Genomic DNA, 27,454 nt, shown 5'->3' with positions numbered 1-27,454 from the left:
AGTCAGACTGAAGTCACTGCATCTATCTTATTGATTATGTGATTCAGATTTTATGATCTCCATATCTTCCTGCCTGTGAACACTGCCGTTAGGGAGATGGAGGGAGGTAGAGATGCCCAGGGGGTCACACGGGTGTCCTAGATTTTGTGGATGGAATTGGAAATTAATTGTCTGGCTGATCACCATTCAGAGCTCTGGTGCTCTCGAGTGGGAGTGTCAGTTTGTCAGTGTGCAACTCTTCCTGCTTAGACACTGGGAGTTGAATAATTTACTGGTCTGCTGCACCGGATATTAGCCTAGGAATCTGATGATGGTGTGCGAGCAGTGAAAGCAAGAAGGCCCCTTCTACCCGTCGGTTAGTAAACACAATTTGTTGGTTTTAATGGAGAAGAAGGCGATGTGCCGCGGCTGTCTGTTAGAGGCATTTGCAGAAAACTGACGTCTATGAAGCTTCTCAGTGGGGTAGCATTTCTGAAGCGCCAGCTGGAATCTCTTTAGAAAAACGCAGTAACTCACACTTTACTGCACATAAAGACATGTCCCCCAGGGCGAACTCTCATGCCATCGAGTTTATGACTCATGAGTGCTGTTCGTTTGTGGTCTAATAAACAAGGAAAGGTGGGAGAATTATATTTCTGTACATAAAGCAACTCGCCTTTCGTTATATAGAATAAAGCTATGGGGCTTTTAAATTTTTAGTGGCATTTGCAAGGAGAGCGTTGTCTGGGCCTTGAAATGCATGCACTGAAGTGTTAAAGATACTTAAGCACAAAATAAAATGAAGCAAAGATGGCTGTGCCCTTTGTAGCTAAACTGCTGGCTGTGTTTGAAGAACCTTCTTAACACCAGCTCAGGGTTCTGACTTGCAGATGAAAGCTTCCTATCCTGTTTTTATTACCTGTTGTCTGTGCACGTGTGCGAATGTGTGTGGGTTCACAGGTGCCACCATGTGGGTACTGAAGATTAAACTTGGGCCAGCAGGTGCCTTTGTCCACTGAACCATCTGACTGGTCCTGACTCATGTACTTGTGTGTGTGATCTTCCCACATAACCTCTCCACCCTTTCTTTGGCCCACATGATTATTCTGATGGATGAATTATTTCTTATTATTTAAATATACATTTTTTTAAAGAGAAGTTATGCATTTACCAGAAAACAGAGAGGAAGAGAGAGTGATATTCAGGATTTTCTCGTCATCAGCACACCATACCGAAATGGTACAGCTGTGAGAGGTCCTCACCCACAGTCTATAGTTTGTATTAGGGCTCACGCTTGGTGATTACCTTCTTTGGGTCTGGACATATGGAAATAGTAATAATTTCATAGTCTGATTATTAACTCTCTGTGCTCTGTTTACCTCTCCTAAACTCTGAAGGGCACCTGTCTGCTGTGTGTGTGTGTGTGTGTGTGTGTGTGTGTGTGTGTGCACATCTGAATGTGACAGGTATCAGCAAAGGTTGTGTGTTTGCGTGTATGTACAGGGTTATGTGCAAGTGTGGAGACAAACTTTGAGTTCTGTCTTTCAAGAGTCATCCTTTTTTATTTTTGTAATATTTATTTATTTCGTTTTATGTGTAAGAATGTTTTGTCTATACGTATATGGACCATGTATGTGTCTGGTACCCACAGAGATCCCAAGAGGGTATTGGATCCCATGAAACTGGAGTTAAGGATGGTGTTGGTAATCAAACCCAGCTCCTCTGCAAGAAGAACTTCTCTAAACCTCCGTCCTTATTGCCTTGTTTTGTGTGATAAGCTCTCAGGCTTGGGACTCACAGATCAGGCAAACCCAGTTGCTCAGTGAGTCCCAGGGATCTGGCCATTTCTACCTTCCTAGCTCTATAATTCCGAATGTACTCTAAGCCTAGGTACTGGGGATTTGGCTCGGGTCCTTATGCATGTGTCGCGAACGCTTTACCCAAACACTGATGCTGGACCTATGGAGTTGTCTCTTCTAGGTTGGCATGTGATGGAAGTCAAACAGTATGCAAGATTTATAGGCTGGCTTCTGTCACTTCATGGTAGGCATTTAAGTTTCTTTTGTGTATTTTCATAGCTAGAGGGCTCATTTGGGGAGAGACGATACTAAATATTTCTAGAATGTAGTTTCTAAACTATCCATTCTCACCAATTAATTTTTTTTTATTTCTTTCTATTCTTCCCGTTTTTTTCCGGGAGGGGGGGCACATGAGCTAAGGTGAGGTGACCAAGACATAAGTAATACTGTTTTATAATATTTCAAGAAGATAAAAATGTTCACTCAGATAGACATATAACATAGGATAAAGCTACTAAAAACTGTACATCTAAAGAAACTAAGCAAGAGAGAGGACCCCAACTAAAATGCTCAATCCCCATCCTGAAAGGCAAAGAGGTTGGACATCAGAAGAAGAAGAAAACAGGAAACAACCTAGGAACCTGCCACAGAGGGCCTCTGAAAGCCTCTGCCCGGCAGACTATCAAAACAGATGCTGAGACTTATGGCCAGCTGTTGGGCAGAGTGAATGGAATTTTATGTAAGAAGTGGGAAATAGTAAGAGCTGGAGAGGACAAGGTCTCCACAAAGAGAGCAACAGAACAAGAAAATTTGAACACAGGGGTCTTCCCAGAGACTCATACTCCGACCAAGGACTATTCATGGAGATAACCTAGAACCCCTGCACAGATGTAGCCCATGGCAGTTCAGTGTCCAAGTGGGTTACATAGTAATGGGAAGAGGGACTGCCTCTGACATAATCTGACTGGCCTGTTCTTGGATCACCTCCCCCTGAGGGAGGAGCAGCCTTACCAGGCCACAGAAGATGACAATTCAGCCACTCCTGATGTGATCTGATAAACTAAGATCAGAAGGAAGGAAAAGAGGACCTTCCCTATCAGTGGACTTGGGGAGGGGCATGTGTGAATAAGGGGGAGGAAGGGTAGGATCGGGAGGGGAGGAGGGAGGGGCTTATGGGGGGATACAAAGTAAATAGAGTGTAATTAATAATAAAAAATAAAAAATAATTAAAAAATCACAACGAACAAGACATGAACATTTTAAATAGAGACAGGGTCACTCTGACAATCATAAACAAAGCATTCAGTGTCCAAAACTCAAAGGTGTGCATGATCCTCTTGCTCAGGTACCTGGATTCTCTTGGCCATTGGTCAGCTTTGTGCTCACAAGCTGGGGATGTGTCTGTTCTTTTGCATTTCCACTTCCAAGCTGCTCATCCCCAGAGAACCCTCAAACCTATCTGTGAACTATACTGCTTTCAGTCTAGGTCACCATTGTTTTATATGGAAGGAGCTGTCCCCGAACCCTACTGTTCCCATGGCACACACCCTCAGTCTTCAACATCTTCTGCTTCTGGCTTTCTGTCCTCTGTTCCAGTGCTTCTGTAAGTTGTACGTGATGGAGAGGAGTCAGCAATCCCTCTGCTATTCATTCCCCCGGTGGCAGTGGCTTTCTCTGGCCGTATTTCTGTTTTTTGCAGTTAACAATAACTGAGACTTTCTCAGATTTGTAACTTTAATCCCAATCTCTCCCAAGCGTTGGTCTTCCTGGCTCACTTTCTCTGGTGTGTCCACACCAAACTCTTTAAGCATTCCAGGATTGGAATTCCATTGTCTTTACAAGCTCTTGACTGTGTACAATTCCCTTTGCGTTCTCACCTTCATCTCTTAGATTTCACAGCCTCCAGTAGAGCCATCTGCTTCTTTAAAGCTTTTAGTAAGCTATTTCTATTGTTATCTAACTGGCGAAAACAGCTCACTTTAGAGGCATATTTTATGTTACTATTTTTCTTTCAAATCTCTACCCATTAGTATTACATAGAAGTGCCTTGAAACTTCGCAAATACATTTGAGTTGATTGAGTCTGACATTTCATTCCGAGTGCTCAGTGAGTAACGTGATTCACGAAGAACAGTCATCACAGAAAGAGATAAGTAGTTTGTTACTGAAGGAGAAGAATTCATGAGTGCTGCTCTTTAAATGGCCCTCTTGAAGACTCTCTTAATAAAATATTTTTATGTAAACTACTTTGAGGACAGAGGCTGATTTTCATGAGGAAACTGGCTACGTGCCTAAAATATTTGTATTTGTCAGATAGGAGTGGGTTGAATTCAAGTAAAGATGATTACCTCAAGTGTATCAATTGCAGCTTTCCTTTAGAACACTACAAGCTGTGGTCTTCAATAGTCTGTATATTTTGCATAGAGAATGATGTCATGCTTTCAAGAGTCTCTGCTCTTCCACGATTTTGTTCTGTCTTCCCTGGACACTGTCTGAATGGACAGTTAAGCAAGGTGCCTTTGAGTGGGATAGGCACTGCCACTCAAGCCTTTTTCTGTGTACTAATCTTGCTTGGAAAGAAGCAGAGCAGCTTGGCTCTCAGAGAATAATGGGACCTTTGAGTGACAGTGGGGGTTCAGTAGGTCTGTGAGAGTGTCAGGCTTTGCCAAGAGTAACGACTGCCTCTTCTTCTGTGCTCCCCAGGTCTATCCTGAACTGCAGATCACAAATGTGGTGGAAGCCAACCAGCCAGTGACCATACAGAACTGGTGCAAGCGGGGCCGCAAGCAGTGCAAGACCCACACTCACATCGTGATTCCCTACCGCTGCTTAGGTGAGCGAGGCCCACAGCTGGTGCTGATGGGAGGGTGCTTTAATGAGGTCATATGGGTGTCCCGCTCCTTCACCATGTTGCCACCACTTTTCTTGTTGGCTCTATATCTGTGCGTTTCAAACCTGCAGATTCACCTGAACATGGGTGGAAAATAATTGAAAAGCAAACCCCAAACAGCCCTGTAGCTGTATTTATGTATTGCTTATATTGCATTGGGTATTATAAGTAAGGAGAGGTGATTGATTCGTTTCTTTATTATTTATTGTGGTGCTTGCGGATGAACACAGGACTTCCAGCATTCTGCTATGACTATATCTCAAGCCCCTAGGGTTTATAGTTATAGTTAAAGTATGTAAGTTATAGTTAAAGTATGTAAGGGGTTATTTGTAGGTTATAGGTAAGACTTAAATTCTGTGAGACTTGGGATTTTAGTGTCCACAATGCATGAAAGACCCTCTCCCCCATGAATACCAAGAGACTACGTTTTACTATGTTTTGGATGGTGCAGCACTGCCCCACATTCTTTTAATATAAGAACAGCATTTCTTAGCTCTCTTCCTCAGAATAACTTTCCCCAGGTTGATCATGAAAATTCTAAGTCCCCTGGCCAGTCCTGGGTCTGCTGAGTAAAAAAAAGTATGGTGGTAAAGCCACAGAGTCTTCCCAGTGATTCTCATTTACACTGTCCAGTTTTACAAATGGCGGGCCTTGTATATTTCTTCCCAGGATTTCGCAGAAGAAAGAATATAATGTGAGATTCCACACTCTTGCTGATTCATTAAACAGCCCTTTCCCAGAGCATCCCTTAAGTTGTAAATGGTCAGGAAGTATGTCTGATTGTGTTGTTTCCTACTTACTCAGATCAAACTGGAGGAAACTGTGATCACAAAGGCCCAGAATCTTTTATTGACTGCAAATCTCACTTTCATTTTTTTTTCTTTAAAATTAAGTCATCTTTATTTTGGAAGAGCCATCCTAAGTGCATTTTCAACACTGTCACTCTTCCTAGCTGGTTTTCATGTGAAGAAGCCTGGCGTCAGTAGCCCTATTTGATTTGACAAATTTCATCTATGTGTTTCCCATTGCAATGGGTTAATAAGAAGGTTTTAAGTGAGGGTAGACATCTTTATATGGAAGCTGTAGATAAATACTGATGACTTCTTATAAAGTCTAAAAGGAATCATTTTTAGAAACTCCTTTCTCCCCTCCCAGTACAAGGAAGTAAGTTTGAGTCCGTACACTTTAGCAACAAGGGCTCTAAAACAAACTTAAAAGAGAGTTTAGGATTTGTATAGTATTTGTTTAGCAATGGATCCCATACAAGCATACTAGAGGCTGATTGGATGACTCTGCAGTTAAGAGTACTTACTGCTCTTTGGAAGGACCTGAGTTCACTTCCTACTTATTGGACTGATTGCCCAACTCAGGTGACACACAACTACTTATAACTCTAGTTCCTGGAGATCTGACGCCCTCTTCCAGCCTTCAGGGGCAATTGTAATCAAATGTACCCCTCCCCAATGTTTATTTGTGTATATAATTTGAGAAATCAACAGAAAAAAAATGAACCTTAGAATAAAGATCTCATTTGCGTTTTTTTAATTCAGTGAATAAACTTTGAAGACAATTTTGAAACACATTCTTAACCACTTGATGGTCTGAGCATTTTCTTACTTTTTCTTATTCCTTTAATGCCTTATAAAGCTCTTTATTGTGTGGTTGAGAAGTAAATATTTAATATGAAATATAAAGTAAATAATGTTCAGATCATACTATAAAGCTGCAGCAAGAACCCAGATTTTATACCATGGTGACCCAGGAACTATGAAAATTTTAGTTTTCATTGTGATAAACTTCTGTCATTTAGGGAAACAGTCTCACTAATTTGTTTTTTAATACTAGTTTCATCTAGCAAACACCAGTTAATAATGACAGTGATCTGTCCTCGCTTTTACCTTTAACTATTTTAGAACCATTTCACTGGTTGGGGTTTATAGAGATGTGCAGGTCAGAGATAAGGGAACATGAAGAGGTGACACAAAATTTTCTAAGAGATCATGTGAAAAAACGAGGAAGACTGAATTCCCTGTTGCCTCTGTCTTCAGCAAGGACCAGATTTCTCTTTTATCTTTTGAGTAGATTCTGAGCTCCTTTGATGTTCAAGTACATAATTCAAGGAGGCGGGCTACTTGTGACATGCTTAGGCAATTTCCCAGGTCTGGTTCAGCATCTGATATGAAATGAGAGCTCTGACACTAACTGTTCCTGACTGCTAATAGACTAGATAATCATTAGATACTCCCAGTAGGCATTTGGCCTGTTTGAATCTTTTATTGTGTTTCTCATCTTATAAATCCCTGGTCTTTTCTCATTGGACCTGAAATAGACTGTTAGTTGACTGGCAGCACACACTTGTCTCTTGCTTTGCCAATGAGTTTAGATTAGAATTAAGCAATGTGGGCATTATCTATTTCTTGGAAGTGGCAAATATGCTACACAAGGCATATAAAATATGCTATTGTGTATGGATGGTGTATCTTGAATTTTGAGAAAAGGAATTAAAGATTGTACATAACTCATGTATGTATTGATTGCATGAATATTCTAAGTCGCAACTCTTAACCTTAATTTCAATATTCCTTCTCACCCCTTTCCCCTGGCTTCTTCATCTCTCCTTCATCTTGGTGTCATGTCATTAATAATTGCGTAGGGCATCGATTGGAATTGTTACACTGTGAGGTTGACTTTGGTCTTCCTTCATGAGTATAAATGTCAGTTGACAGAGTGGTTGAATTTCTTGAAATAAGTCAATATGGTCAGATTATGACCAGAGCCCACCATTTCTTGATTTCTCATTATCGGTGTTCCTTATGACTTACTTTTAAAAATAGTATTAGGCCGGGCAGTGGTGGTGCATGCCCTTAATCCCAGCACTCAGGAGGCAGAAGCAGGCAGATCTCTGAGTTCAAGTGGAGCTTGCTCTACAGTGTGAGTTCTAAGACATCCAGGGCTACACAGGGAAACCCTGTCTCAAATCTCCCCAACTCCACCCCCACCAAAAACAAACAAATTAGAACAACAATCCAGGCTGTGAATTTGAGACAATAAATATTAAAATTCCACAACAGATATTATGTTAATAAAGGTGGCAACTCCCACCTTTGGTATAAGACAAATTGGAGTGCCAAAGTTTTCTGATAATTACAGAGGTAATCAGTAACATTCTTTTTTGTAACTTGCTTCTGAAACAAAGAATTATTGTTTTGTGTTAATCTAAGAAACTCCTGACACCTCTGAGTGTATCCAAATATATATTTTAGACAAAGGAGAGTTTTACTAATGTTAATTCTCACAAAGACATGACCTAAAAACAAGAGTAAGATTGTTTTAGACATTGCCATATTGAAATTCAAAACATTCAAAACAAATCTTGAGAAAAACGCCTGTCATTCCTGGCATGCAGCCTCCTGACCTCTGTCTCAGATGAAAGAGTCAGAATGGCACTAGCTGAGTTCTCTCTACATGCTGTGTTTGCCTTGGAGTTACTTTGCTCTGAAATATCTTTAATTGCTTGTGAGATGGGGAACTGTATCATGTTGCTTTTGGCACTTTTCTTCCATGGAATGCATAGCTTTCTTCCCTGGGGAGCATGCTGGTTTTCTGGTTTTACTTTTTAATTTTGATACTTCCAGAACCAGAGTATATGATCTGACTTGATTTCATAAACATCTTATCACATACCGGATGTGGAATTCAAAGCACATCATTTATTATCACTCAGGGATATGCTGTTGTTGTTGTTTCAAACCCTTTCCATTTGAATGACTTCTCTCTCTTCAAGGTGTAATGGATCCACTATTGAGGTTGGCACACTTCTGCCCTTGTGTTTGACTAGCAGTGGTGCAATATGTTGCCTGAGATAAATCACTGTTGCTTTTTCAAGGCCAAAGTCAGTAACGTAATTCAAAAGAGAAATTAGAAGCTGAGGAACTTCTCGGCAATGTGTCAGTCTGCCTTTGTTGCTCAGGAAGATAGCCCAGACGTGTAGGTAGTGATGACCTTACGATTCTCTAAATTTTGAATCTTACAGTTTAGTAGTGTTTTAAAACAAGCCTGCCTTGTCTAGGTGGCTGCTTCTCTGGATGATCTACAGCCATCTCAGCCTTTTTTATGGTAAGCCCTGTCTATTTGGTTATCTTACAGATAACTGTACCACAGCTGTTCTTTCAACTTATGCTCGACAGATTTTGTTATTGTTAGTTTTTTTGAACATAACAGTTAATAATAACGTATTTAGGAATGTTAAATAAATGTCACCAAACTTTGAAAGTAGGCAAGAGGACAGAAGAACATTTGTTTTAGACCTGAGGGTGCTTTAAGTGTCCCGAAATCTAAGTGTGGGAATACAGAGACTTCATGGAAGTAACATTTTTCAGTTTCAATGTGGTGAATTAGGTACTGTACTTCCTTATGGTAGATACACAGAGTATTTCTTAAAACATAACTTTTTACTTCTTTTGAAGGTAAGAATTTTATCAAGAATATTGAAATTGGGTTAATAAAGATACTACACCTGACTCATAAAATACTGCTGCCCAGGGCAGGAGCTGGTGGGCTTCTAAAATAATTTTCCAAAACTACCATTAAGAATTTAAGAAATTACATGACAATAACAGTGAGTCTAAAACCCAACCTAAAAGGCATTTTAATGTCAGTAGCAGTGGGTGCTATGGCCAAGTATGTTGGCACAGGTCTTTAACCCCAACACTCAGGAGGCAGAGGCAGGCAGATTTCTCTGAGGTCTAGGCCAACCTGGTCTACATAATGAATTCTAGCTCAGGTGGGGATGCAAAGTGAGATCCTGTCTCCAAGGGGGGTGGGGAGAAGAATGCTATGAAATGTTCAAGCATAGGTGATTGGCATGGAAAGTTCTCGATAGTTTTCTCCGTAATGGAGATAAATTCTTTTCTCTTTTTTTGTCATGGTCACCAAGTAGCTCATTAAATGCTATGTTTTTTGCATATCCCTTGATGAATTTCAGCCCTTCCTGATGATAATGGCCCAGAGGGCCTCTTCTCTCTGTCCCTCCTCTAATTCTCTTTGCCTGTGAGTCTTCAGCTTTGGCTTTGATCCCTAACAGAAAGAAAGTCCAGAAGCAACAGCTGTGCAGCAGTCTGGAGAGCAGTATGTGTAGACTGCAGAAGCGTGGGGCACAGCCCAGAAGTGGGGCTTCTGAGGAAGAGATGACACTGATATATCGCCTGCTATAAAGCCCCAGCCTAGCCCTGGTGTGGCTTCAGGATCCTGTCACAGAGTTTGGGAAAGCTATAGTGCTGATGGAAGTATAGAAAAAGCAAATTTTAAAGTGTGGGCTTGTATTAGTTTTAGCAGAAAAAAAAAAAACCAAGAAGTTCTTTTATTAAAACACTCAGAGTTCAGTATGAATGATTTGTCAACTATATTCTCCGGCAGCTTTCTGTCAGTTTACAAGGAGAAGGCTTTAAGTTTAGATCAGTGCATAGCTGTTTGCCCTCATTGTTTTGGGCCTATGATGAGGTAACATGGTGATGGGATTACATGACCGAGCAATATAATTACTCATGGCCAGAATGAAAAAATAATAGAAGGGGAGGAAGCTGGGAGGTGGGTGTCTCACAACTCTCTCTGAGGGCAAGCCCACCAATAACAACCTCTCCTCCCCAACCCTCCCCCAGGCCCCAACTCTCAAGCATTCCACCGCCTCTGTTTCTTCCCCAAGATGTGAACCTCACTGTCTGTCTTGATGCAGGTACCAGCTAAGGCTGTGCTGTAATGTTGGTGAGAATAGAAGGCAGTAGGCTTAAGCATGGAATCATCTCCCACAGTGGAGAGACCTGAAGTGGAGAAATCACACGAGTAGGTCATTACTTGAGTCATCATCATTTGTTCCCTTGCACTCCTACTTCTTTAGGGATCCCCTTCTTTCAGGTTGCTTATAAGAGCATGGATAAGGGCTTGTTTACACGACTTTTATGAGTGGCTACATCACTAAAGAAAGTTGTCTCACTTTCCAGTTTTAATAGCAAGCAACTAAGAGGATATCATGTCACGAAAATATTACATCAGTGAATTTGAGAGTCTGCTTAGGGAAAAGAATAATTGTAGGGCTCTATTAGGAATAAATACTTCATGGTACAGAAGACTAACAATGCTTTCTTTCGATGCTTTTGCATTTGGAGATAATTGGTTTCTGTGTGGAATGTAAGCTCTGTGCTGATTAGGACATTTGTTAGCTCACCCCCTCCCCAGGCCCCAGAGCTTAGAGCATGTCAAAGCACTTAGTTCCTGCTTGTCAGGATGTATTGAAAGAATGAACTGAAGATCCAAGTGAATGCTGGGGGATGGAAGGAAAAGGAAAAGGAGGAACATCTCTTGAAAGACAGAAGCCACAGAGTGGAGCTTCTCCTGCCAAATACTTCGTAAGGTGACAACAAGCAGCCTGTGCAGATCAACACAGCTAGGAAATTTAATACTATCATGATTATAGTCAGTATGTCAGGAAACTCCTCTATGTTTTACCAGTTCAATGTTGATAACCTTGGTTTTAATCAACCACCATTGTTCTGATAGTAAGATCCTAGTCCAAATTCTAAATTGAGTCTCAGTCTGTGGGTACCAATGCATGTTTGTATTTTTAAAATCTGTTCTTGGAGCTGGAGAGATTATGGCTCAGTAGTTGAGAGTACTTCAGGTCCAGCACCCTAAGGGTAGCTTACAACTGTCTGTAGCTCCAAAGTAGTAGGGTATCCAATTCCCTCTTTGGGCCTCTGGGCATTCTGCATGCATGTGGTACATGTATAAACACTCAGGAATACATACATATACAACAAACAAACATATTTTTTTAATTGGAAAAGAAGGAAAAATTATTATTGTGTGTATGCACTCATTGTGTGTATACATAGGTTTATGTGTTATGGTACAAGCCTGGAAATCAGAGGACAATTTTTGGGAGTCAGTTCCTCCCTTCCAGTCACCAGACTTGTATGTCAAGCATCTTAGCCTCGTGAGCTATCTTGCCAGTGTGCATGTGTGTGTTTTCTTCAAGATGTTCTTTAGTCTTATAGTTCACCTTTGACTTGATGAAGACCTTTGCCCTACTGACCATTTGATTTCCATTATCAGTAATGTCTAAGCTTCTCATGTTTTCTTTGTTCTTCAGAGAACCCTTGGCCTTCACTTGAGTGTGCTGATCCCATGTATTTATTTCTTGAGCTCCTGTCTTTGCTCTGTCCTTCACAATTCTGCTTCCCGTTGTGGTTAGAGATCCCATGAGAGCCTGTTAGCCTTTGGCTTATTCCACAATCAGGAATTATCAGAGTCCATCTCTTCACCTCCACTTATCTGTATAACCCAGTGCCATGGAGTATTCTTTCATCCTCTGTTTTCCATTGCATGCTCTTGTTTTTTTTTTGTTTGTTTGTTTTGTTTTGTTTTTTTTTGTTTTGCTGTGTGTGTTTGTGTACTTCAGAAATCCCAAACATTGGTGTTTTTCTACAGCACTTCTTCTTGGTTGTTCATTTTATACAGTGCACATGCTTGCCAGGAAATTCCATCCATGCAGTGGTTTCTCTAAGGCTGTCCTGAGTTATTGTGTCCAAGGCCAGGTTTCTTCTGTGGGAAGAGTCTCAGATTCTCTGTGATGTCTCAAGTACTGGCTCATAGCTTACTTGGACATTTTAGGAAAGGTATGTGCCAGTTCCTTATGAATAAATGCTGGGCAATGGATGATATAGCTCAGAGGTCAACCACTTGCCTGCCATGAGTGAGGTCCTGGGTTCAAGCTCCAACTCTTCCAAACAAAACAGAACTAATAAATGATGAATTTGAAAATGTTTAAATTAAACAAATCATGCTTAAGCAGTATACTATTTTTATCAATTTATTATGAATACCATTTGGGATGATTAAAATCTGTCATGGGCAAAGAGTAGAGTTATTCTCAGCCTTCTGAAAAATGTGCAAGTAGGTGTATGCTTGTGTGTGTGTGTGTGTGTGTGTGTGTGAAAGAGAGAGAGAGAGAGAGAGAGAGAGAGAGAGAGGGTGGGAAAGAGACAGACACACAGAGAGACAGAGAGAGAGAGAGAGAGAGAGAGAGAGAGAGAGAAAGTTTGTGAATGTACACTCCTACCCCTGTTCATTTCCTTTATCAAAGCCTCCTGGACTCTGGGTTTGTTGTATAAGAACTGGTTAAATCCATGTAAACTAGGAGCCCTGCTGCCAGCATCTGGCAAGTATTCATGTACTGCTTTTTAATATGTATTTTAAAGTGGTGCTGTGTAATTAACACATTCTTAAGTTTGACTTCTAAAGTGCATTTGGATACTTCCATGTAACTATAAGATTTGTTGCAAAGTATCTCCTTAAAATATAGGTGTGGTCTCTATTTTGGAATTACCTTATTCTGTAAGGAGAACTTAGGCTTATATTAAAACTAGTAACTAGGGACCAACAATATGCTCAGTGGGAAGAGATGCTTGTGTACAGGCTGGGAAAGCTGAGTCCAATCCCCAGATCCTGGAGAGAAATAACCCTTGAGAGCTGCCTTTGACCTCCACATACGTAGTAGCATGCACTGGCCTGAACATACACACATACACACACACAAATTTAAAAGCTATAGATGAAAGAAAGAGTTAAATGCAAGATGCAGAAGGTTGCCTACGTAGGAGGAATGCCAGCTAGAGTTGCCTAATAAGTCAAGAATGACAAATGCTTAAAATCCAGGGAAACACACATATGACCTATTATTTATTGTTGTAGTTGAATGTTCTGTTGACATGGGACTTGTTATCAAAGATGTCCTTTGTACTCACTTGACTTTTCAGACATCAGCTCTGTTTTCTCAAAGAGACAGCCTACTGTGTAAGGCTTGTGAAGTTCAAGTTTCCAGGGATCTATGTAAGTAGCCGTCCCTCCTGCCCTAGAAATTGGAGGGTCAAGGCTTCAAGAGAGCTAAATAGTTTGAACATAATCTCAGGATGAGGTGAATATGTAGATTGTCCTATGGCATAGAGTCAAGAGGAGAAAGTGACCTCTGGCTTCCTTTTCCTTCCTTGTGAGTGAATTTAAAGACACATTTTTGTAACTTTTGTGTTGTTTTAAGCTTAGATCGCAGAGCCAGCTAATGTGAACGCTGTTGGGTGGTATGCCTTACTCACACTTTGCTTAGAAGGTTCCACTACATATTGTCAGTTTCCCTTAGTGTTTTTCCAAAACCACAACATTTCTGGGGTAAAACAACTCAGATCCTAAGGACAACTGTCCTTGAATGTGCATTTTAACCATCGTTACCATTTTACAAGGAAGGCAGAAATCGGGCTATTTGAAAGGGGGATAGCCCTTTTAATTAACTGTAAGCCTTAGTCACATGGTGTCCGCCTTTCTAAATGTTTAATAAAAATTCTTCAAATACTCTGTCTGTATCTTTTTATTTTGAGAAATGATTTATTTAAGTGCATTTAAAGGCTCAGTTTCTGCTTGCCCAGAATGCTTGCTCTTCAGAATATCTGCTCCCTGGAGAGGTAAACCAAAGTCAGTCTTTTCATGTGACTTTGGATTGTTGACCTGGAAGACTTCAGGGTAATGGAATGGACTTTGGCACTGTTCCACTGCTTTCTGCTTGAGTACCCAGCCTGGAAAGGAAGGCGTGGCTGCCCATGTGCACCGGGGGAGGATGGGTGGAGTATGAAGATGTTTGAAGCATGAATACACCTTCATTTGATGCAGAGCTTTACTGAGGAAGAGAATTCTAAACTGCTGCATGCACGAATGTGCCACAGCTTGCAATGATGCATATTTAAATGATTTTGCATATTCAAATGATTTTACATCCAAACAAATGCATTCATTCTCTCCCTGTGAGTAAAAGCTGAATGACACTTGCGCTCCCTCTGAAAGGAACAGACATTTTCATTATCAAATTCAATCAAGCAGAAAAAGTGGCAAAAGGAGCAGAAATCTCCATTTATTTACATCTGTGATTGAAGTTTTGGTGATAAAAGAAGATTATTAGGTTGAGGAACAGCTTGTTCTCATTTTGCTATGTGACACAGAATTTTGTCAGCTTGGAAATAGTCTTTCTTACTTAGGTTATGAGTACAGAGCCAACAAAAAGTCTCAAATTATAGGTATCTCTTTAGTTCACTGCAGATATCCCTGAGGCCTGTGAGGAAGAGGTAGTTCTAGGTATGTATAAACATTCTATATCCCTTTCTTCTTCAAAGCCATTATTTATTTGCTGTGAAGCTTAGCTGCTGTGTTTATGTTCTGTTACCAAAAAATCCCTATCCTACTTAGATTTTATTTGCATCAGCAGGTATAGACACATAACTCACATCATTCTAAAACACTGCATTAAGAAGTGGATCAGAATCCTCCCGGGGCATTTGCTGCTAAAGCATAGCTAGGGATCTACCTTTTGAAGCCTTAATATAATTACTTCTTGCCCAAATCTTCCTTCGTAGGCATCCAGAAATTCAATTATTTCAGCTCTCTCAGGAGTGATAAGCTCCAGAAAATTGATTTGCAATAATGAAACTAAGCCTTGTTTACAAATCTGAGTGACACTTTCTAAGACCAGTGTAGGACAGTGACAGAAAGAGGTCCCCATTTATCTGGAGGCTCATCCCTTTTGAAAACATTGTTTTTGTGAAAACACCACTGAGATAATTCTTGAAAGAGCTTGATGAGTCATGATAACCTGCTCTCCTTTTAATTCAGTTAGCTGCTATGTTGCACATCTCTCCTAGGTGTGTTGCTGGTACAGTGATGAATTCAAGTTTTCCTTCCTTGTGTTTTCATGGAGCCCTGAAAGCTGGCAGTAGTGTTCTGATGCCCAGTTAAAAGCTGTGCCATTTTCAAGTGGTGTGGCCTCATTTCCTCATAGCTGATTTTTGTTTAGTGCTGTGATATCTTATTAATATTCTCTTCTCCTTCTAAGATATTTGAACCAATAAGAAATGGACCATTGTTCCTTGTATACAATCATGGGATTTGAAAAGTTGGTTGGACACCCAGAATTTAGTGTGTTTCCTAATAGCAATGACCTGTATGTAGATGTGTCAAGCCTGTGGCTAGAATTGTCAAATGGAAAGTCACCCTTGCAAGAGTAGAGAAGGCTGTTGAATCCTTATGCATGGGCAGTATACCTTGGTGACAGCAGAAGATGAACACAGAACAAAGGACAGAGCTCTATATAAACAAAACTATTGAAAGATGGGGAAGAAGGTGAGAAGGAAAGAGCTTCAGATAGAAAACGTTCACCACGTGCTGTCTCGATTGGGGGAAGCAGGTTGAGAATACTGATGATAAGGAGGGGAGTGGTGTGATTACGTGATCAGGGAACCTGGGGCTGAGACCAAACTTTCATTGTTGACCTTGAAAGAACAGTTGTTGATTTCAGCTTGCTAGGCCAGGAGGAAAGGGTTGAGAAGAGTAAGGCAGGCTCTGGAGAGTGCTGGGCTGGAGCTCTGGCAGAAACTCTCTGTCTAAGTGCCTCTTCCTGTCTTGATTATAGCCTGCTTCGCACAGGGGTTTCTGAATATGGCATACAGAAGGGCATGCTGGGTATTTCTACTTCCCAGTATGATTTAAGGTTTTGCTGATAACTGGTGGTTGTCTCTCTTCACTGTAGCTCAGCCTGGTTGGCATTTTGTAAGTAATTACTTGTTTTTCTTTTTTCTTTTTTTTTTTCTAAATCACCACATATAACTCTAATTAATTACACCTTTTTTTAAAAAAAAAATATGTGGTTGGAATTTTTTAATGAGGCAGGAAAAAAAAAAAAGGAAAGTGTTGGGAGAAAGCAGCCAGTGAAGATATTTGTGTTTTCAAGAAACAACATAATTTAGGAGGGTGTCCCTGCAGTGTGGGCTTTTAAGCTCCTAGGAAACAAGACTGAATTTAGCCAGAGGAGGATGAGGCCTGGAGGACACCATGCTTCAGTTTCCACATGTGTGCTAGTCACCTATCCATATATATAAAGTGTAACAGCAGGACTGTAGAAAGCGTGATGGGGAAGCAGGGCAGTTTAGGGCGGCTAACAAATCAGGTCCTGGAGGCATACCTCTCAGTATCTAAAGCAGAGTATGCTCGCATGGTGAATAAAACTGTGCGGTATCAGTACCCGGTTTTATTCAGATTCAGTCTCCTGTTTCTCTGCGCTTTGCACGTTCCCCCATAAGCCCTACCTGTCTGCACTGAGCTCATTGGTCCTCAAAAGGAACTCCTGATCTTTCAGATCTGATGCAAGGTCTGTTGTGCTCTGTTGGCCACCAGCCACACATGGCTGTACAGCACTGAAACATACCTAGTCCAGACGGCTTTGAAAGTACGAAGGCACACCTTGTGTAGAAGAGTAGCGCCATGGGGGGGAAATGCAGCATGTTTTAATAGCTATTTTTGTAATGATTTTACATTGAAAAGACAAAATATAGGATAACGTGTATTAACGTTAATTTAATATATACCAAATATAGAAAACATATATTGCTGAAACCACATATGTGACCTACTTTATATTTCTACTGGAGCAGGCTGCTCTTGGTGAGGCTCTGCATGTGTGTGCCTCATTTTTGTATCCTCTATGGACACAGCTCCGGGTGGGGCAGGTTGGCATTTACTGGTACTCAGTGATACTGAGTATTCACTTAAAATTATGCTAGGTTTCAGTTTTTATTTGCATTCCTCTGGCCAGTAAGCATTTTTAATAGAGTCACCCCTATAACAGACTGAGCATTCTTACCGTAAAATCTGAGATCCACAAAGCTTCATAATTGGAAACTGTTAAAATACCACCATCCTGCCATGAATGAAAAAAGATCCCATACTGTGAAAAATTGTTTCATACACAAAATCATGAAAGGTATTTTAGTGAAGGGTCAGCATGGTCTCTCTGATAAGCCTCAGCACTCTGGAAGTTGAAACAGAAAGTGTTAAAGACACTGAAAAAACAAAAATGTATAAAATTACTGGTAGGTCATATGTATAGGTCACACTTATATATATGAAATATAAGTGTGTTTTATATTTGAGTCTCATCCACAAGATAATCTTTGGCATATGCAATTTTCAAAACCCTAAATTGAAGCAAAGCAGCATTATGGTTAAGAAAAATAGAGTTCTTATATGGAAATCATTAGATCCCTCTTATTATATTGGCTACAAATCTAGAAGCTTTTTAAAAATGATTAATTTTTAAGTGAATGTTTGAGTGAGGTGTCCATGGAGTTCAAAAGAGAGCATCAGATACCCTAGTTGTGATCCAGTCAATCTGGGTACTGGGAACCAGATGTGGTCCTCTGCAAAAACACTGTTCTAGCCACTGAGTTGCATCTCCAGCCTCTCTGACTTTGTGTAACTGGAAATTTTAGAATGTGGTGCTGGCAAGATGGCTCAGTAGGTAAGAACTGTTGCTGTGCCTGGCAGCCTGGGTTCGGTCTCCAGAGCCTTGGGTGGAGGAGGACAACAATGCCTCAGAGTCGTCCTTTGACCTCATACATGCACTGCACACAAGGACTTGGCATAACAGAAGTGTAGCATACACAGAAGCTGAAATCATTACACATAACAAAAGACTTGTGATTGGCCTAACCAAGAACGTAATTAACGGTTAGTGAAATGTAGTCAAAAAGAGGCAGCAGAAACAGGGGCTTACCTCCTTCAGGAAGGAAACCACTGTAGAATCCATGAAGTAATGCTGTACTGAAAAGTAAACTTTTGGCTGATAGTTAGGGTCCATCACTGAGCCTCTTCTGACATGGGGCTCCTCATTTGTGAAGGGGAACTGGATTCTACAATTAGTTTTGCTTCCTAAGAAAAAGTTAAATGTGCACGGGGGATTGTTTTGTTGTTGTTGTTGACAATTATGTGATTAAAAAAATTCTTGGAATCTTAGAATTTAAATGCTATATGCTACACACACACACACACACACATTCTTTTTTGCTAAAAAAAAAAAATAGCCAAGTACTGCAAATTAGATGTAAAGTGCAACCATTCTAACACCAATTCTTGTCAGCCATAGTAATTTCATATATGCTTTTTGAAGAATGCAGTATTGATGAGGTGGCACATAAGTGTATGATTAATTTGTAAAAATGTATGCATGGTTAGGCAGTAGTGACACACACCTTTAATCCCAGGACTGGGGAGTCAGAGGCAGGCAGATGTGTATGAGCTTGAGGCCAGCCTGGTCTCAAGTTCCACCAGGGCTACACAGAGAAACCCTGTCTCAAAATACCAAAACAAGCAAACAAACAAAAACCCTTTATGCATGGATTTTTTTTCTCATATTTTTGTGACCATTTTAGATTTACCACAAAAAACAAACAAAACACCAAAATTGGTGATAGTCTTTAGACATGTCATCTGACTACCCTATGGTAACAGCTCATTTTAATGTAGTCCGTTTGCCCCAATGAGTCAGTTTTGATATTATTATTAGCTGAGATCCACACTTTGTTTACAGTCGCTTAGGTTTTGTCCAGTATTCTTTTTCTGTTCTAGGATTTCATCCAGGAAACCATTTTGCACTGAAACATAAAATCCCTTAGCATCCCTTTAGCTGCCTGTCTCTAAGTGCCCTTGACAGTTTGCCCTTGACAGTATGGGATCTTTTTTTCATTTGGAGGACATCTTTACTATGGAATTTTCTCTTGCTTTGCCTAGAAGGAAGGTCATGGAAATAAAGACTCTCTTCTCCTACGTCATATAAGGATACACATTGCTTCATGGTACTTCATTTCAGATGTGATACTTAATCACAGGGCTGAGGGGGTTATCAGGGTTCACCTAAGGATTTTCCTCTCCCCCTTTGAGGACCACACCCTATGAGACTATAGAAATCGTTGGTTCTAAGAGTTGTACAGAATACAAATAAGATGACCTTACAGCATCTTGTCAGAAACACAAAGTTTTTAAAGTACAGGAGGCAATTCCCAATAGCTAAAGTTGGAATGATTTGAGCACACATATAAAATATATAAAGTGTATGTGAACTATAACAAGCACACATATTTTATTTTTTAAAGAAAGTCATTGCATGCAGTCTACAGCTGGAGTAGAGAACTATGCCCCACTTTTCCTAGAATAGTATGTTATGTGTAAATTATTTGGAATTCTTTTGCTTAGGAGATTGTCTTTTTTCCAGTGTTTCATCACTTAGGCTCATAGTATTCCTATTATATGTTGACATATAAACCTGTCCTAGGGTGTGTGTGTGTGTTCATTTGATATACCCTCCCTTAAAAATGTCGTGATTCTGACAAGATGCTATAGGGTCATCTTTATTTTATTTTCTTCCCAAATCTTTGAATCAACCATTTCTCCGTAGTCCTATTTCCTGTTATTGGAGAATAACATATAAGTCCAGTAGCTAGACTTTTTGTGCTCATTGCTCCTGAAATGTCTGCTTTCTTGCCTATAGAGCAAAGAAATCCACTTGTTCCTCCTCACTCTTATGTTATGTATTTGTGTAGACACTTCTATAGCTCTTCATATCTCTATTAGCTTCTGTAGGAGTGAACCCTGTTGATCCAAACGTGCTCTATTCCAAGTAGACCATTCTACGTCCTGCTCTTGTCTATGAACTCGCACCTCACTGTGAGGATCTGGCTTCACCTTCCTTTGCCTCCATCAATCATTTCAGAATGCACTGATGATAACATTATCAGAATTATAGCACCTATATGAAGCTTTCTTAAAATTTAAAGTTATTAACCATTTTAGTCATTATATTTGGAAAATATCTTTATTATTCCAAAACCAGTATTATTAATAAAGAGGAACAGTTAGGCTATTAGTGAAACAGTTAGGCTATTAGTGAAATAGGCTATTTCTATTTCATCTCACTATTATCATTCAGGAATGAGTGTCTGTCTGCGTGTGGTCTGTATGTGAGGCTGAACTCAACTCACTTGAATAAGTCTGAAAGATCTAAATGAAACTCCTAGCTTTCATTTCTTTTGCTTTTTGCTTGTCTTGAACCTTCCACTGAGTTTCTGCCATCTGTCAATGAGTTCTCTCAAGAAACCCATCTGCCAACTATTATTGTAATAGTTACAGGGACGTGCTGGGTGACAGTGTAGTCACTTTACAGACCCGTGTAAACGCTTTACTCACGTGTTCTTCCTGAGAACCCAGAAGTGACCCACACTATGAAGCAAAACTCCCTCACATGCTGAGTGGGTAAAGAAGCATTTGGCCACTTCTGAAAGTATTCTCGCCATACATGAGCAGTTTCCCTGTCTGTTGTCAGTGCACCTAAGTTGTAGTCTGCCAGTGCATCTAAAGTGGTAAAACAAAGTTTTCCAAGTAAATATGAGTAAACATTTCTTAGGGCTGTAGTTATTCTGATATGTACATGTGTAGTAGTGTAAAGAGTACATAAATCTGGCATGGTTATTTGCTTGTTTATACATTTAGCAGGACAATGAGAAACAGCTGATGCTGCTCATCTTCAGTGGGGAGGGTCTTCTAGTTGTTTCTTCTCTACGGGATCCTTTAGATCTGACTTTCAGTCTGTGGTTGTCATCCTGCTCTCACGCGGATAGTTGCAACAACCCCAACTTCATCCACCTCTTTCCAACCCTGTCTCCTATGATGCTAATAACTGTGAAAACCTCCGCTCTTCCTGTGTTTCTCAAGAATGCTATTCAGTTTTGTAGTTGAAAGCCATGTAGTCTGCCCTCACCAACCCATGATCTCTTGCAAATTATTATTCCTTGAGAATTCTCCACCTCTTGTTTCTGTCTGAGCTCATCAGCATGTGTTTGCCAAGGACTTCTGTACCCCTTGCTCTGTGGCTGGAGTGTTTTCCATCTGGACACAGGATGTTTTCTTTTTCTTTTCTCACTTCCTCCAACCTATTCAAATGTCCTATTCACTCTCATCACCCAGTAAAATTCTATATCATGTCCCTAAGATTAGTTCCTGCTCTCTCACTCCTTCACTTTTTCTCCCTAATATTTACCAGCTAACAATTTGTTCTTTATTACTTCCCTCTAGAATGTTAATTTTATTGTGTCTTTTGTCCCTTCCCTATATCCTCAGCCCTAAGGGAAATGTAAATAACCTGCAGTGAACAGTTGAGCCTGGGATCCATTGAAGCTTCTTTGGAGTAGGGAGAGGTGTTTGAAGATACCAGGACTTAAGCATTAACCCCTGTGAGAGTTGGAGGGCCATTGCTCTCATCTGGGGACATCGCCCCACCCTCTTGACTGGTGCTCTTATTTACCACCTTATAAATTTTGTTGGAATGTACAAAAGCAACACCTCACCCGTGAGGCTGCCGCAGAAGAGGGATAATAACTGTGGCCCTGCTGCGTGCAGTTGCCACATTAGTCGCAGTAAGTACTGACGAGTACCTGCTGCTGTCTCTTCTACTGTAGCTATCACTACTAGAAGACAAGGCCGGCAGGTGGTCACTGAGGAAAAGGCACTAGTAATCCGTGGAGCACCTTTGCCATGGACATTGGCTTGAGTGCCTCATAAAAATGAATTCCCTTAATTCTCCCAGCTCTACTGTTTCCTGCATGTGTGACCTGGTTGGCTACATGTTTTCTCTTGCCACCCTTTCCTCAGAAAACTAAAAACGTGACTACTGTAGCTGCATCTTTTACAAGGTTCTGAATCCAATGGATAAAACTGCTATGAATTCCTAAGAGATGCTCCAGGATGGTGCTAAGAGTTAACTAACATTCTCATCTTACATTGCTGCTGAGGCAGGCTCCTACACATGAGAGTGAGGCTTAGTGATTTTTCAGTGCTACACCCCTACCCCCTTTAACGATCATCTCCATCCAGCCTTTGAGACAAGAATGGAGGCAGAAATCCAGTGGCCTTCAGACCCTTTGAGTTGTTCATCCATATCCTTCAGGCCACTTATATTCTACCCTTGAGAATTCATAGAAGTATGCATGCATGCGTGTGTATGTGTCTGTCTCTGTGTGTATATGTCTGTGTCTACGTGTGTGTGTGTGTGTGTGTGTGTGTGTGTGTGTGTCTGCAAATCCATGCAGATGCACATATGTAGAGGTCAGGGACAACGTGGCTGACATTTCTCAGATACTCCCCACCTTGTTGTCTGAAATAGGGCTTTTCGTGGTTGGAGATATCCAAGCTTGCAGGCTGGCCAGCAAGCCCAGGAATCTCTACCTCCCCAGCACTGGGATTATAATTAATGCTTTATCATACTTTTTTCTAAGTGGGTTCTGGGGATCAAACTCACATGTCCATGCTTGCAAGCCAAGTGCTGTATTGCCTGAGGTTTCACTCCAGCTGGAAATATATATGTTTCACTCTGAGATCTTTTTGCCTCAGGGAATGAATGTATGGCAGCTTTAGCTTTGAAATCAGTTGCTTCAAAAACCATTATGACTCTGAAAAACATTCTCAGTTCTGAGAAATTTTACTCAATTGGCTCACACTGGTTCCCTCTTATGTTTCCCTGTGGGGTAGACTGGTGGGATTGCCTCATGTTTCTGGTAGTGGGTGTTTATACTCCTACCTCTCCTGGAATAATTTTTTTATAAAGGCATAATATAAAAATTGGAAATGCATTCTTGCTTCTGAACACATTTTCACCCATTTAAAATCTATTCCTGTGTTTTCCTTTCTCGAAGAATTCGAAGTTCTCTTGTGTAACGGTACTGATGTGCTCAGTAATGCTTTTAGGCTCCCTTGCAGCTCAATTTGAGCAGTAACAGAAAAACGAAAACAAAAAAAAATGCACTCTGTTGGGCGGGGGGGGGGGGGATCTCTGGAAGGAGGGTCTCCCTCCCTACTAGCACTGGAAAGCCTCATAACAGAAAACTTCCAAACCTTGGCCCATTCTGCCTGGGGCACGGACATGAAGTATAAGTTTCCATGGATCTACCTTCTGACTACAGGATATGAGAAAAGTTGTTTTAAAATGACGGTACAAAAAGGTCTCATTGGTGTCACACAATTCCACTGCATTTGATCCACTGTCCAGTGTGTTCTAATTGATGCAGCAGAACGGATTCCTAGCCAGTTTATGTGACTTACTGGATAATTTTAGTCTAGTTTTATTTTTAATTGCCAGATTGACCACATTGTAGATCATAACATTACAGTGTTTCACAGGCTTAGAATAAATCATTTTTTAAAAATAAGAGCCAATGGAAATTGGTCAGATAAACCATTGTGAGTCAAGATTTGGAGGGTCCTGAGCATGGACACCTGGGATTTCAGCTCAGTTCTGCTGCCTGTTGGCTCTACAAGCAAGCCACTTGTCCTAGACTTCTTCCCGCCTATATACAAAATGAGGCAATTTAGGCTAGACAGTTGTTCTCACAGACCACCAGAGCCAGCGGGTGGAAGCCTGCAGGGTCCCTATTGAATTCGGCATCTTTGCATACTTGCCCAAGACTTCAGCCAAGCAGCAGCCAAGTCCACATTTTATTTACTTTAAAAACCCTCTCTCCACTGAAATTTGCATTTGTGCTTTAAATATGAAATTTTTAGTTTTTTGTATAAAAACAGTGTGTGTGGCTACCAATAAACAAGCCTAGTGTATTTTGGAGAATTTTCCATTTAGAGTAAATGGTGCCTAATTTCCTAGACAATATGTAGACATGAGCATAACTTCTCATTATGATTCTTTCTTTATTTTGAGCATTTGCTTCCTTCATCTGAATTCTGTTAAGAAATTTTTGTACTTCAAACATGAATCCACAAAAACGAGTTTATTTTAAAACCTAAAGCACCCATCATTGTGTGTGGAAACCCTAGGTAATGCCTATCATAGATTTAAAAAAAAAACAGTAAATTTTAGTTTTCATGTTACTGTTAAGTTTACATCAAAACATAGATTTCCCATAAAACTAAACTCGGTCCTAGCATAGATTAAAAAAAAAAAAAAACATTCTAACAAATTTGTGTAAAGGCTTCAATCCTCTCAATTCTTAAAGAATTTTTAATTATTTATTTTCATCTTTAATGATGTGTATGTGGCTACAGTGTGGCAACCTGCGCATGAATGCAGATACTCACAGAGGTCAGAGGTCTTGGCTCACACTGCAGCTGGAGCTGAAACGTGGGTTCTAGGAACTGAACTCAGCAGCAGTGTGCCTACTCTTATCTACAGAGCCATCTCTCCAGCCTCTCTCTCTCTCTCAAACTCGGGGCGAGATTTTTATAATTGAACCTCTCCACCTTCCTGATGAGTAGCGTTCTAATATGCTTTCCCAACCCCCAGGGGAAGATAAGTGCTGCCCGTTGCTAAATTTCATTTTAATGTAGGGGCACAATGAGCTTTCCCTTTTGACCTTTGTCCCGAGGGCTTATTTTAAGTAACTAGTATTAAAGCAATTTTCTTTAGCTAGAGGCAATATTAGCAGCTTGCAGTCATCTTTGCAATATGAGGCAAAATATTTGCAAATTAAAATTTCCAATATCCTTTTAAACTAGAATGAACAGTTGTTAGGATGTAATTAATGCAGTGGCTGCCCTGTGGAACAGGCATTGCATTTTCCTGAAGTATCCTTCCCAGACTGGTTCAGTATTGTAATCTAGCCCTGGAAAGATGGAAACTGATGAATTTGATTGTGTTGCTTGGCACCAGTTTTTCCACTTGCACCCCAAGAATTCATTCAGACCATGATCGAGAATGTCCTATATTTACTTTTTATCATCTCACAAACGGATTCAATCTTACTAGTCTTAGGCCAGGCATTTAATGTTTTCAATAATTACTTATGAAACAGAAAAATGTCACTTAGTATTTTGGACAGTTGCAAATATGGCTGACTGTGCTAACTAAGGTGGCTATGTTAAGGCCTGTGGTTACTGCTGGCCTTCTATAGCCTTGTCCTGAAATACTTCTGTCATTAGGTGTTCTTCTGGCAGCCAGGTTTGGTTGCCTGACCTCAGATACTCTGAGTGGTACACCTGGGAAAGGTGTGTTTGTTTAGGAAAAGACTGCCTTTTTTTGAACTCTCTGCCTTTTCTGAGTTGGTTTGCTTATTGTTGTTGTAAAAGAAAGCTGTGACATCATTTGCGTTGCTATTTCTTTCCTTATACTTTGTATCTGTTTAGCTCTGGAACTAGGTTACAACCTCCTGAGGGGCATGTTGTCTTAGGCAGGTTTCTTGGCAGAAGGTTTCTCACTTGGGAAATGGATTTGTAGGAGATGACATCATGGCTGTGTGCAGTGACATGCATGATGCAATTGCTTTATTTTTTTGTCCAGGTGAGAAGTTTTGAAGTGCCCTTTGCCCTCCCTCCCTTTCTTTCTCTCCCTCCAGGATAAGCATGTTTGGCAGAGCTACCTCAGGGATAGGGATGTAATAGTGAGCTGGTGAGGGCTAATCATCAGATTGATAGAGTCTAGAATCACGTGGCATACTGGCCTCTGAGCATGCCTGCGGCTGATTATCTTATTAAGTGTGCCGGAGTGGAAAACTTTAGCCAGTGTAGGTGGCCAGGATCCTGGACTGCTTAAATGAAAAGGGGGAGCTCAGTAGCAGGCTGCATTCATCGTTCTCTACTTCCTGACTGTAGATGGGATGGAACAGCTGTTTCAGGCTCCTACTGTCTTTATTTCCTCACCGTGATGGACTGTACCCTTGAGCCCTGAGTCAGAAAATGCTTTCTCTCTTACGTTGTGTTCGTCGGAGAATTTTACTTTTGCAGCAGCGAAATTGAGATGATAAATGAGATACTTTCCATACACTGTGAAACTTCTCTTTGTGGCATACTCCTTGTCTGTTTAGACTAATCTTCGTAGTTATTTCTACCTGAAGACCCACCTAGTACACCCAGCCAGATTCGTTCAACCTGATGGCCCCGTACTCGCTTCATTCTAGTACAGAATTCAACCTCCTCATTCGTTAACAGATATTCATTAGCTATTGTGTACAGATTTTGTGCTGAAGCACAGGGCTACCACAGTGAACAAAACCACAAGAAATTAATTTCTCAGCTTATAAGTTGTTTTCCACAGTTAATCTGTCACTCTTATGAATTTGTGAGTATTTTGAAGGGCATTATGTAATATTCCTAGATCTTCAGTGCCAGTCATGCCTAGGAACATTTCACATGAAGTGCAGAGTTCAAAGAAAACAGATTCCATAATTTATTTGAATGTAAGTGATGTTTAGGGCTTAACATTTAACAGCGCTATAGTCTTTAATAGTTTGAAGGCAGTTTAAAAATACCAAAATACAGAATTAGACATACATGTTGACACTTCTCAAATTGAAAATGTCTGTTTTTATATCTTACTCCTTGCTGACAGTGAATATCAGTGATTAGTTGTACAACACTTATATGGAGGCAGAAACTGAGATTAGTTAAAGGAGAGGACAGTGGGACTATATAGGGAACTTAAAACCATCAAGGCCACACATGCAGGGAACTTATAAATGGATATAAGGTCACGGTGGCGAGGAAGCCAGTTGTTTAAGGTCCTGGGGTCTTGGTGGGGTTTTCAGGCATTGGAAGCTGGGAAAGTTCTCTGACCTCGTTCTAGCCTTGGTGTCTGCATAGTGAGGTCAGCAAGCACACACAGAGTGACACAGAGTGGCTTTGCTCTCTTGCAGTTGGTGAGTTTGTAAGCGATGCTCTTCTCGTTCCCGACAAGTGCAAGTTTCTCCACCAGGAGCGGATGGATGTCTGCGAGACCCACCTTCACTGGCACACTGTTGCCAAAGAGGTACCTGCCTGTGACTGCTTTTTTGAAGAGATCTCCTGGGGGCATATAAAGACATTTTAGAGGGTTGTTGAAAGCAACAAGTTCTTTATGGAAGCTATGTACAAGTAACATAAGTGGCTTAACATTG

General features: G+C 40.6%; 1 protein-coding gene across 4 annotated transcripts in view; it reads left to right on the top strand.

Moving 5' to 3' along the window:
• Positions 1-27,454, top strand: part of App (amyloid beta precursor protein) — a 226,599-nt gene that overhangs the window by 72,013 nt on the left and 127,132 nt on the right. For all 4 annotated transcript variants that reach the window (XM_021658341.2, XM_021658340.2, XM_021658343.2 and 1 more), the window contains exons 3-4: positions 4,481-4,610; positions 27,215-27,327. In XM_021658341.2, coding sequence (XP_021514016.1) covers positions 4,481-4,610; positions 27,215-27,327 — 243 coding nt within the window. The remainder of the gene's footprint in view (positions 1-4,480; positions 4,611-27,214; positions 27,328-27,454) is intronic.

This window comes from Meriones unguiculatus, chromosome 17 (assembly GCF_030254825.1).
Source record: "Meriones unguiculatus strain TT.TT164.6M chromosome 17, Bangor_MerUng_6.1, whole genome shotgun sequence".
Taxonomy (NCBI): domain Eukaryota; kingdom Metazoa; phylum Chordata; class Mammalia; order Rodentia; family Muridae; genus Meriones; species Meriones unguiculatus.
The sequence above is the reverse complement of the archived record's forward strand: the minus strand, read 5'-3'. Positions and strand labels throughout refer to the sequence as shown.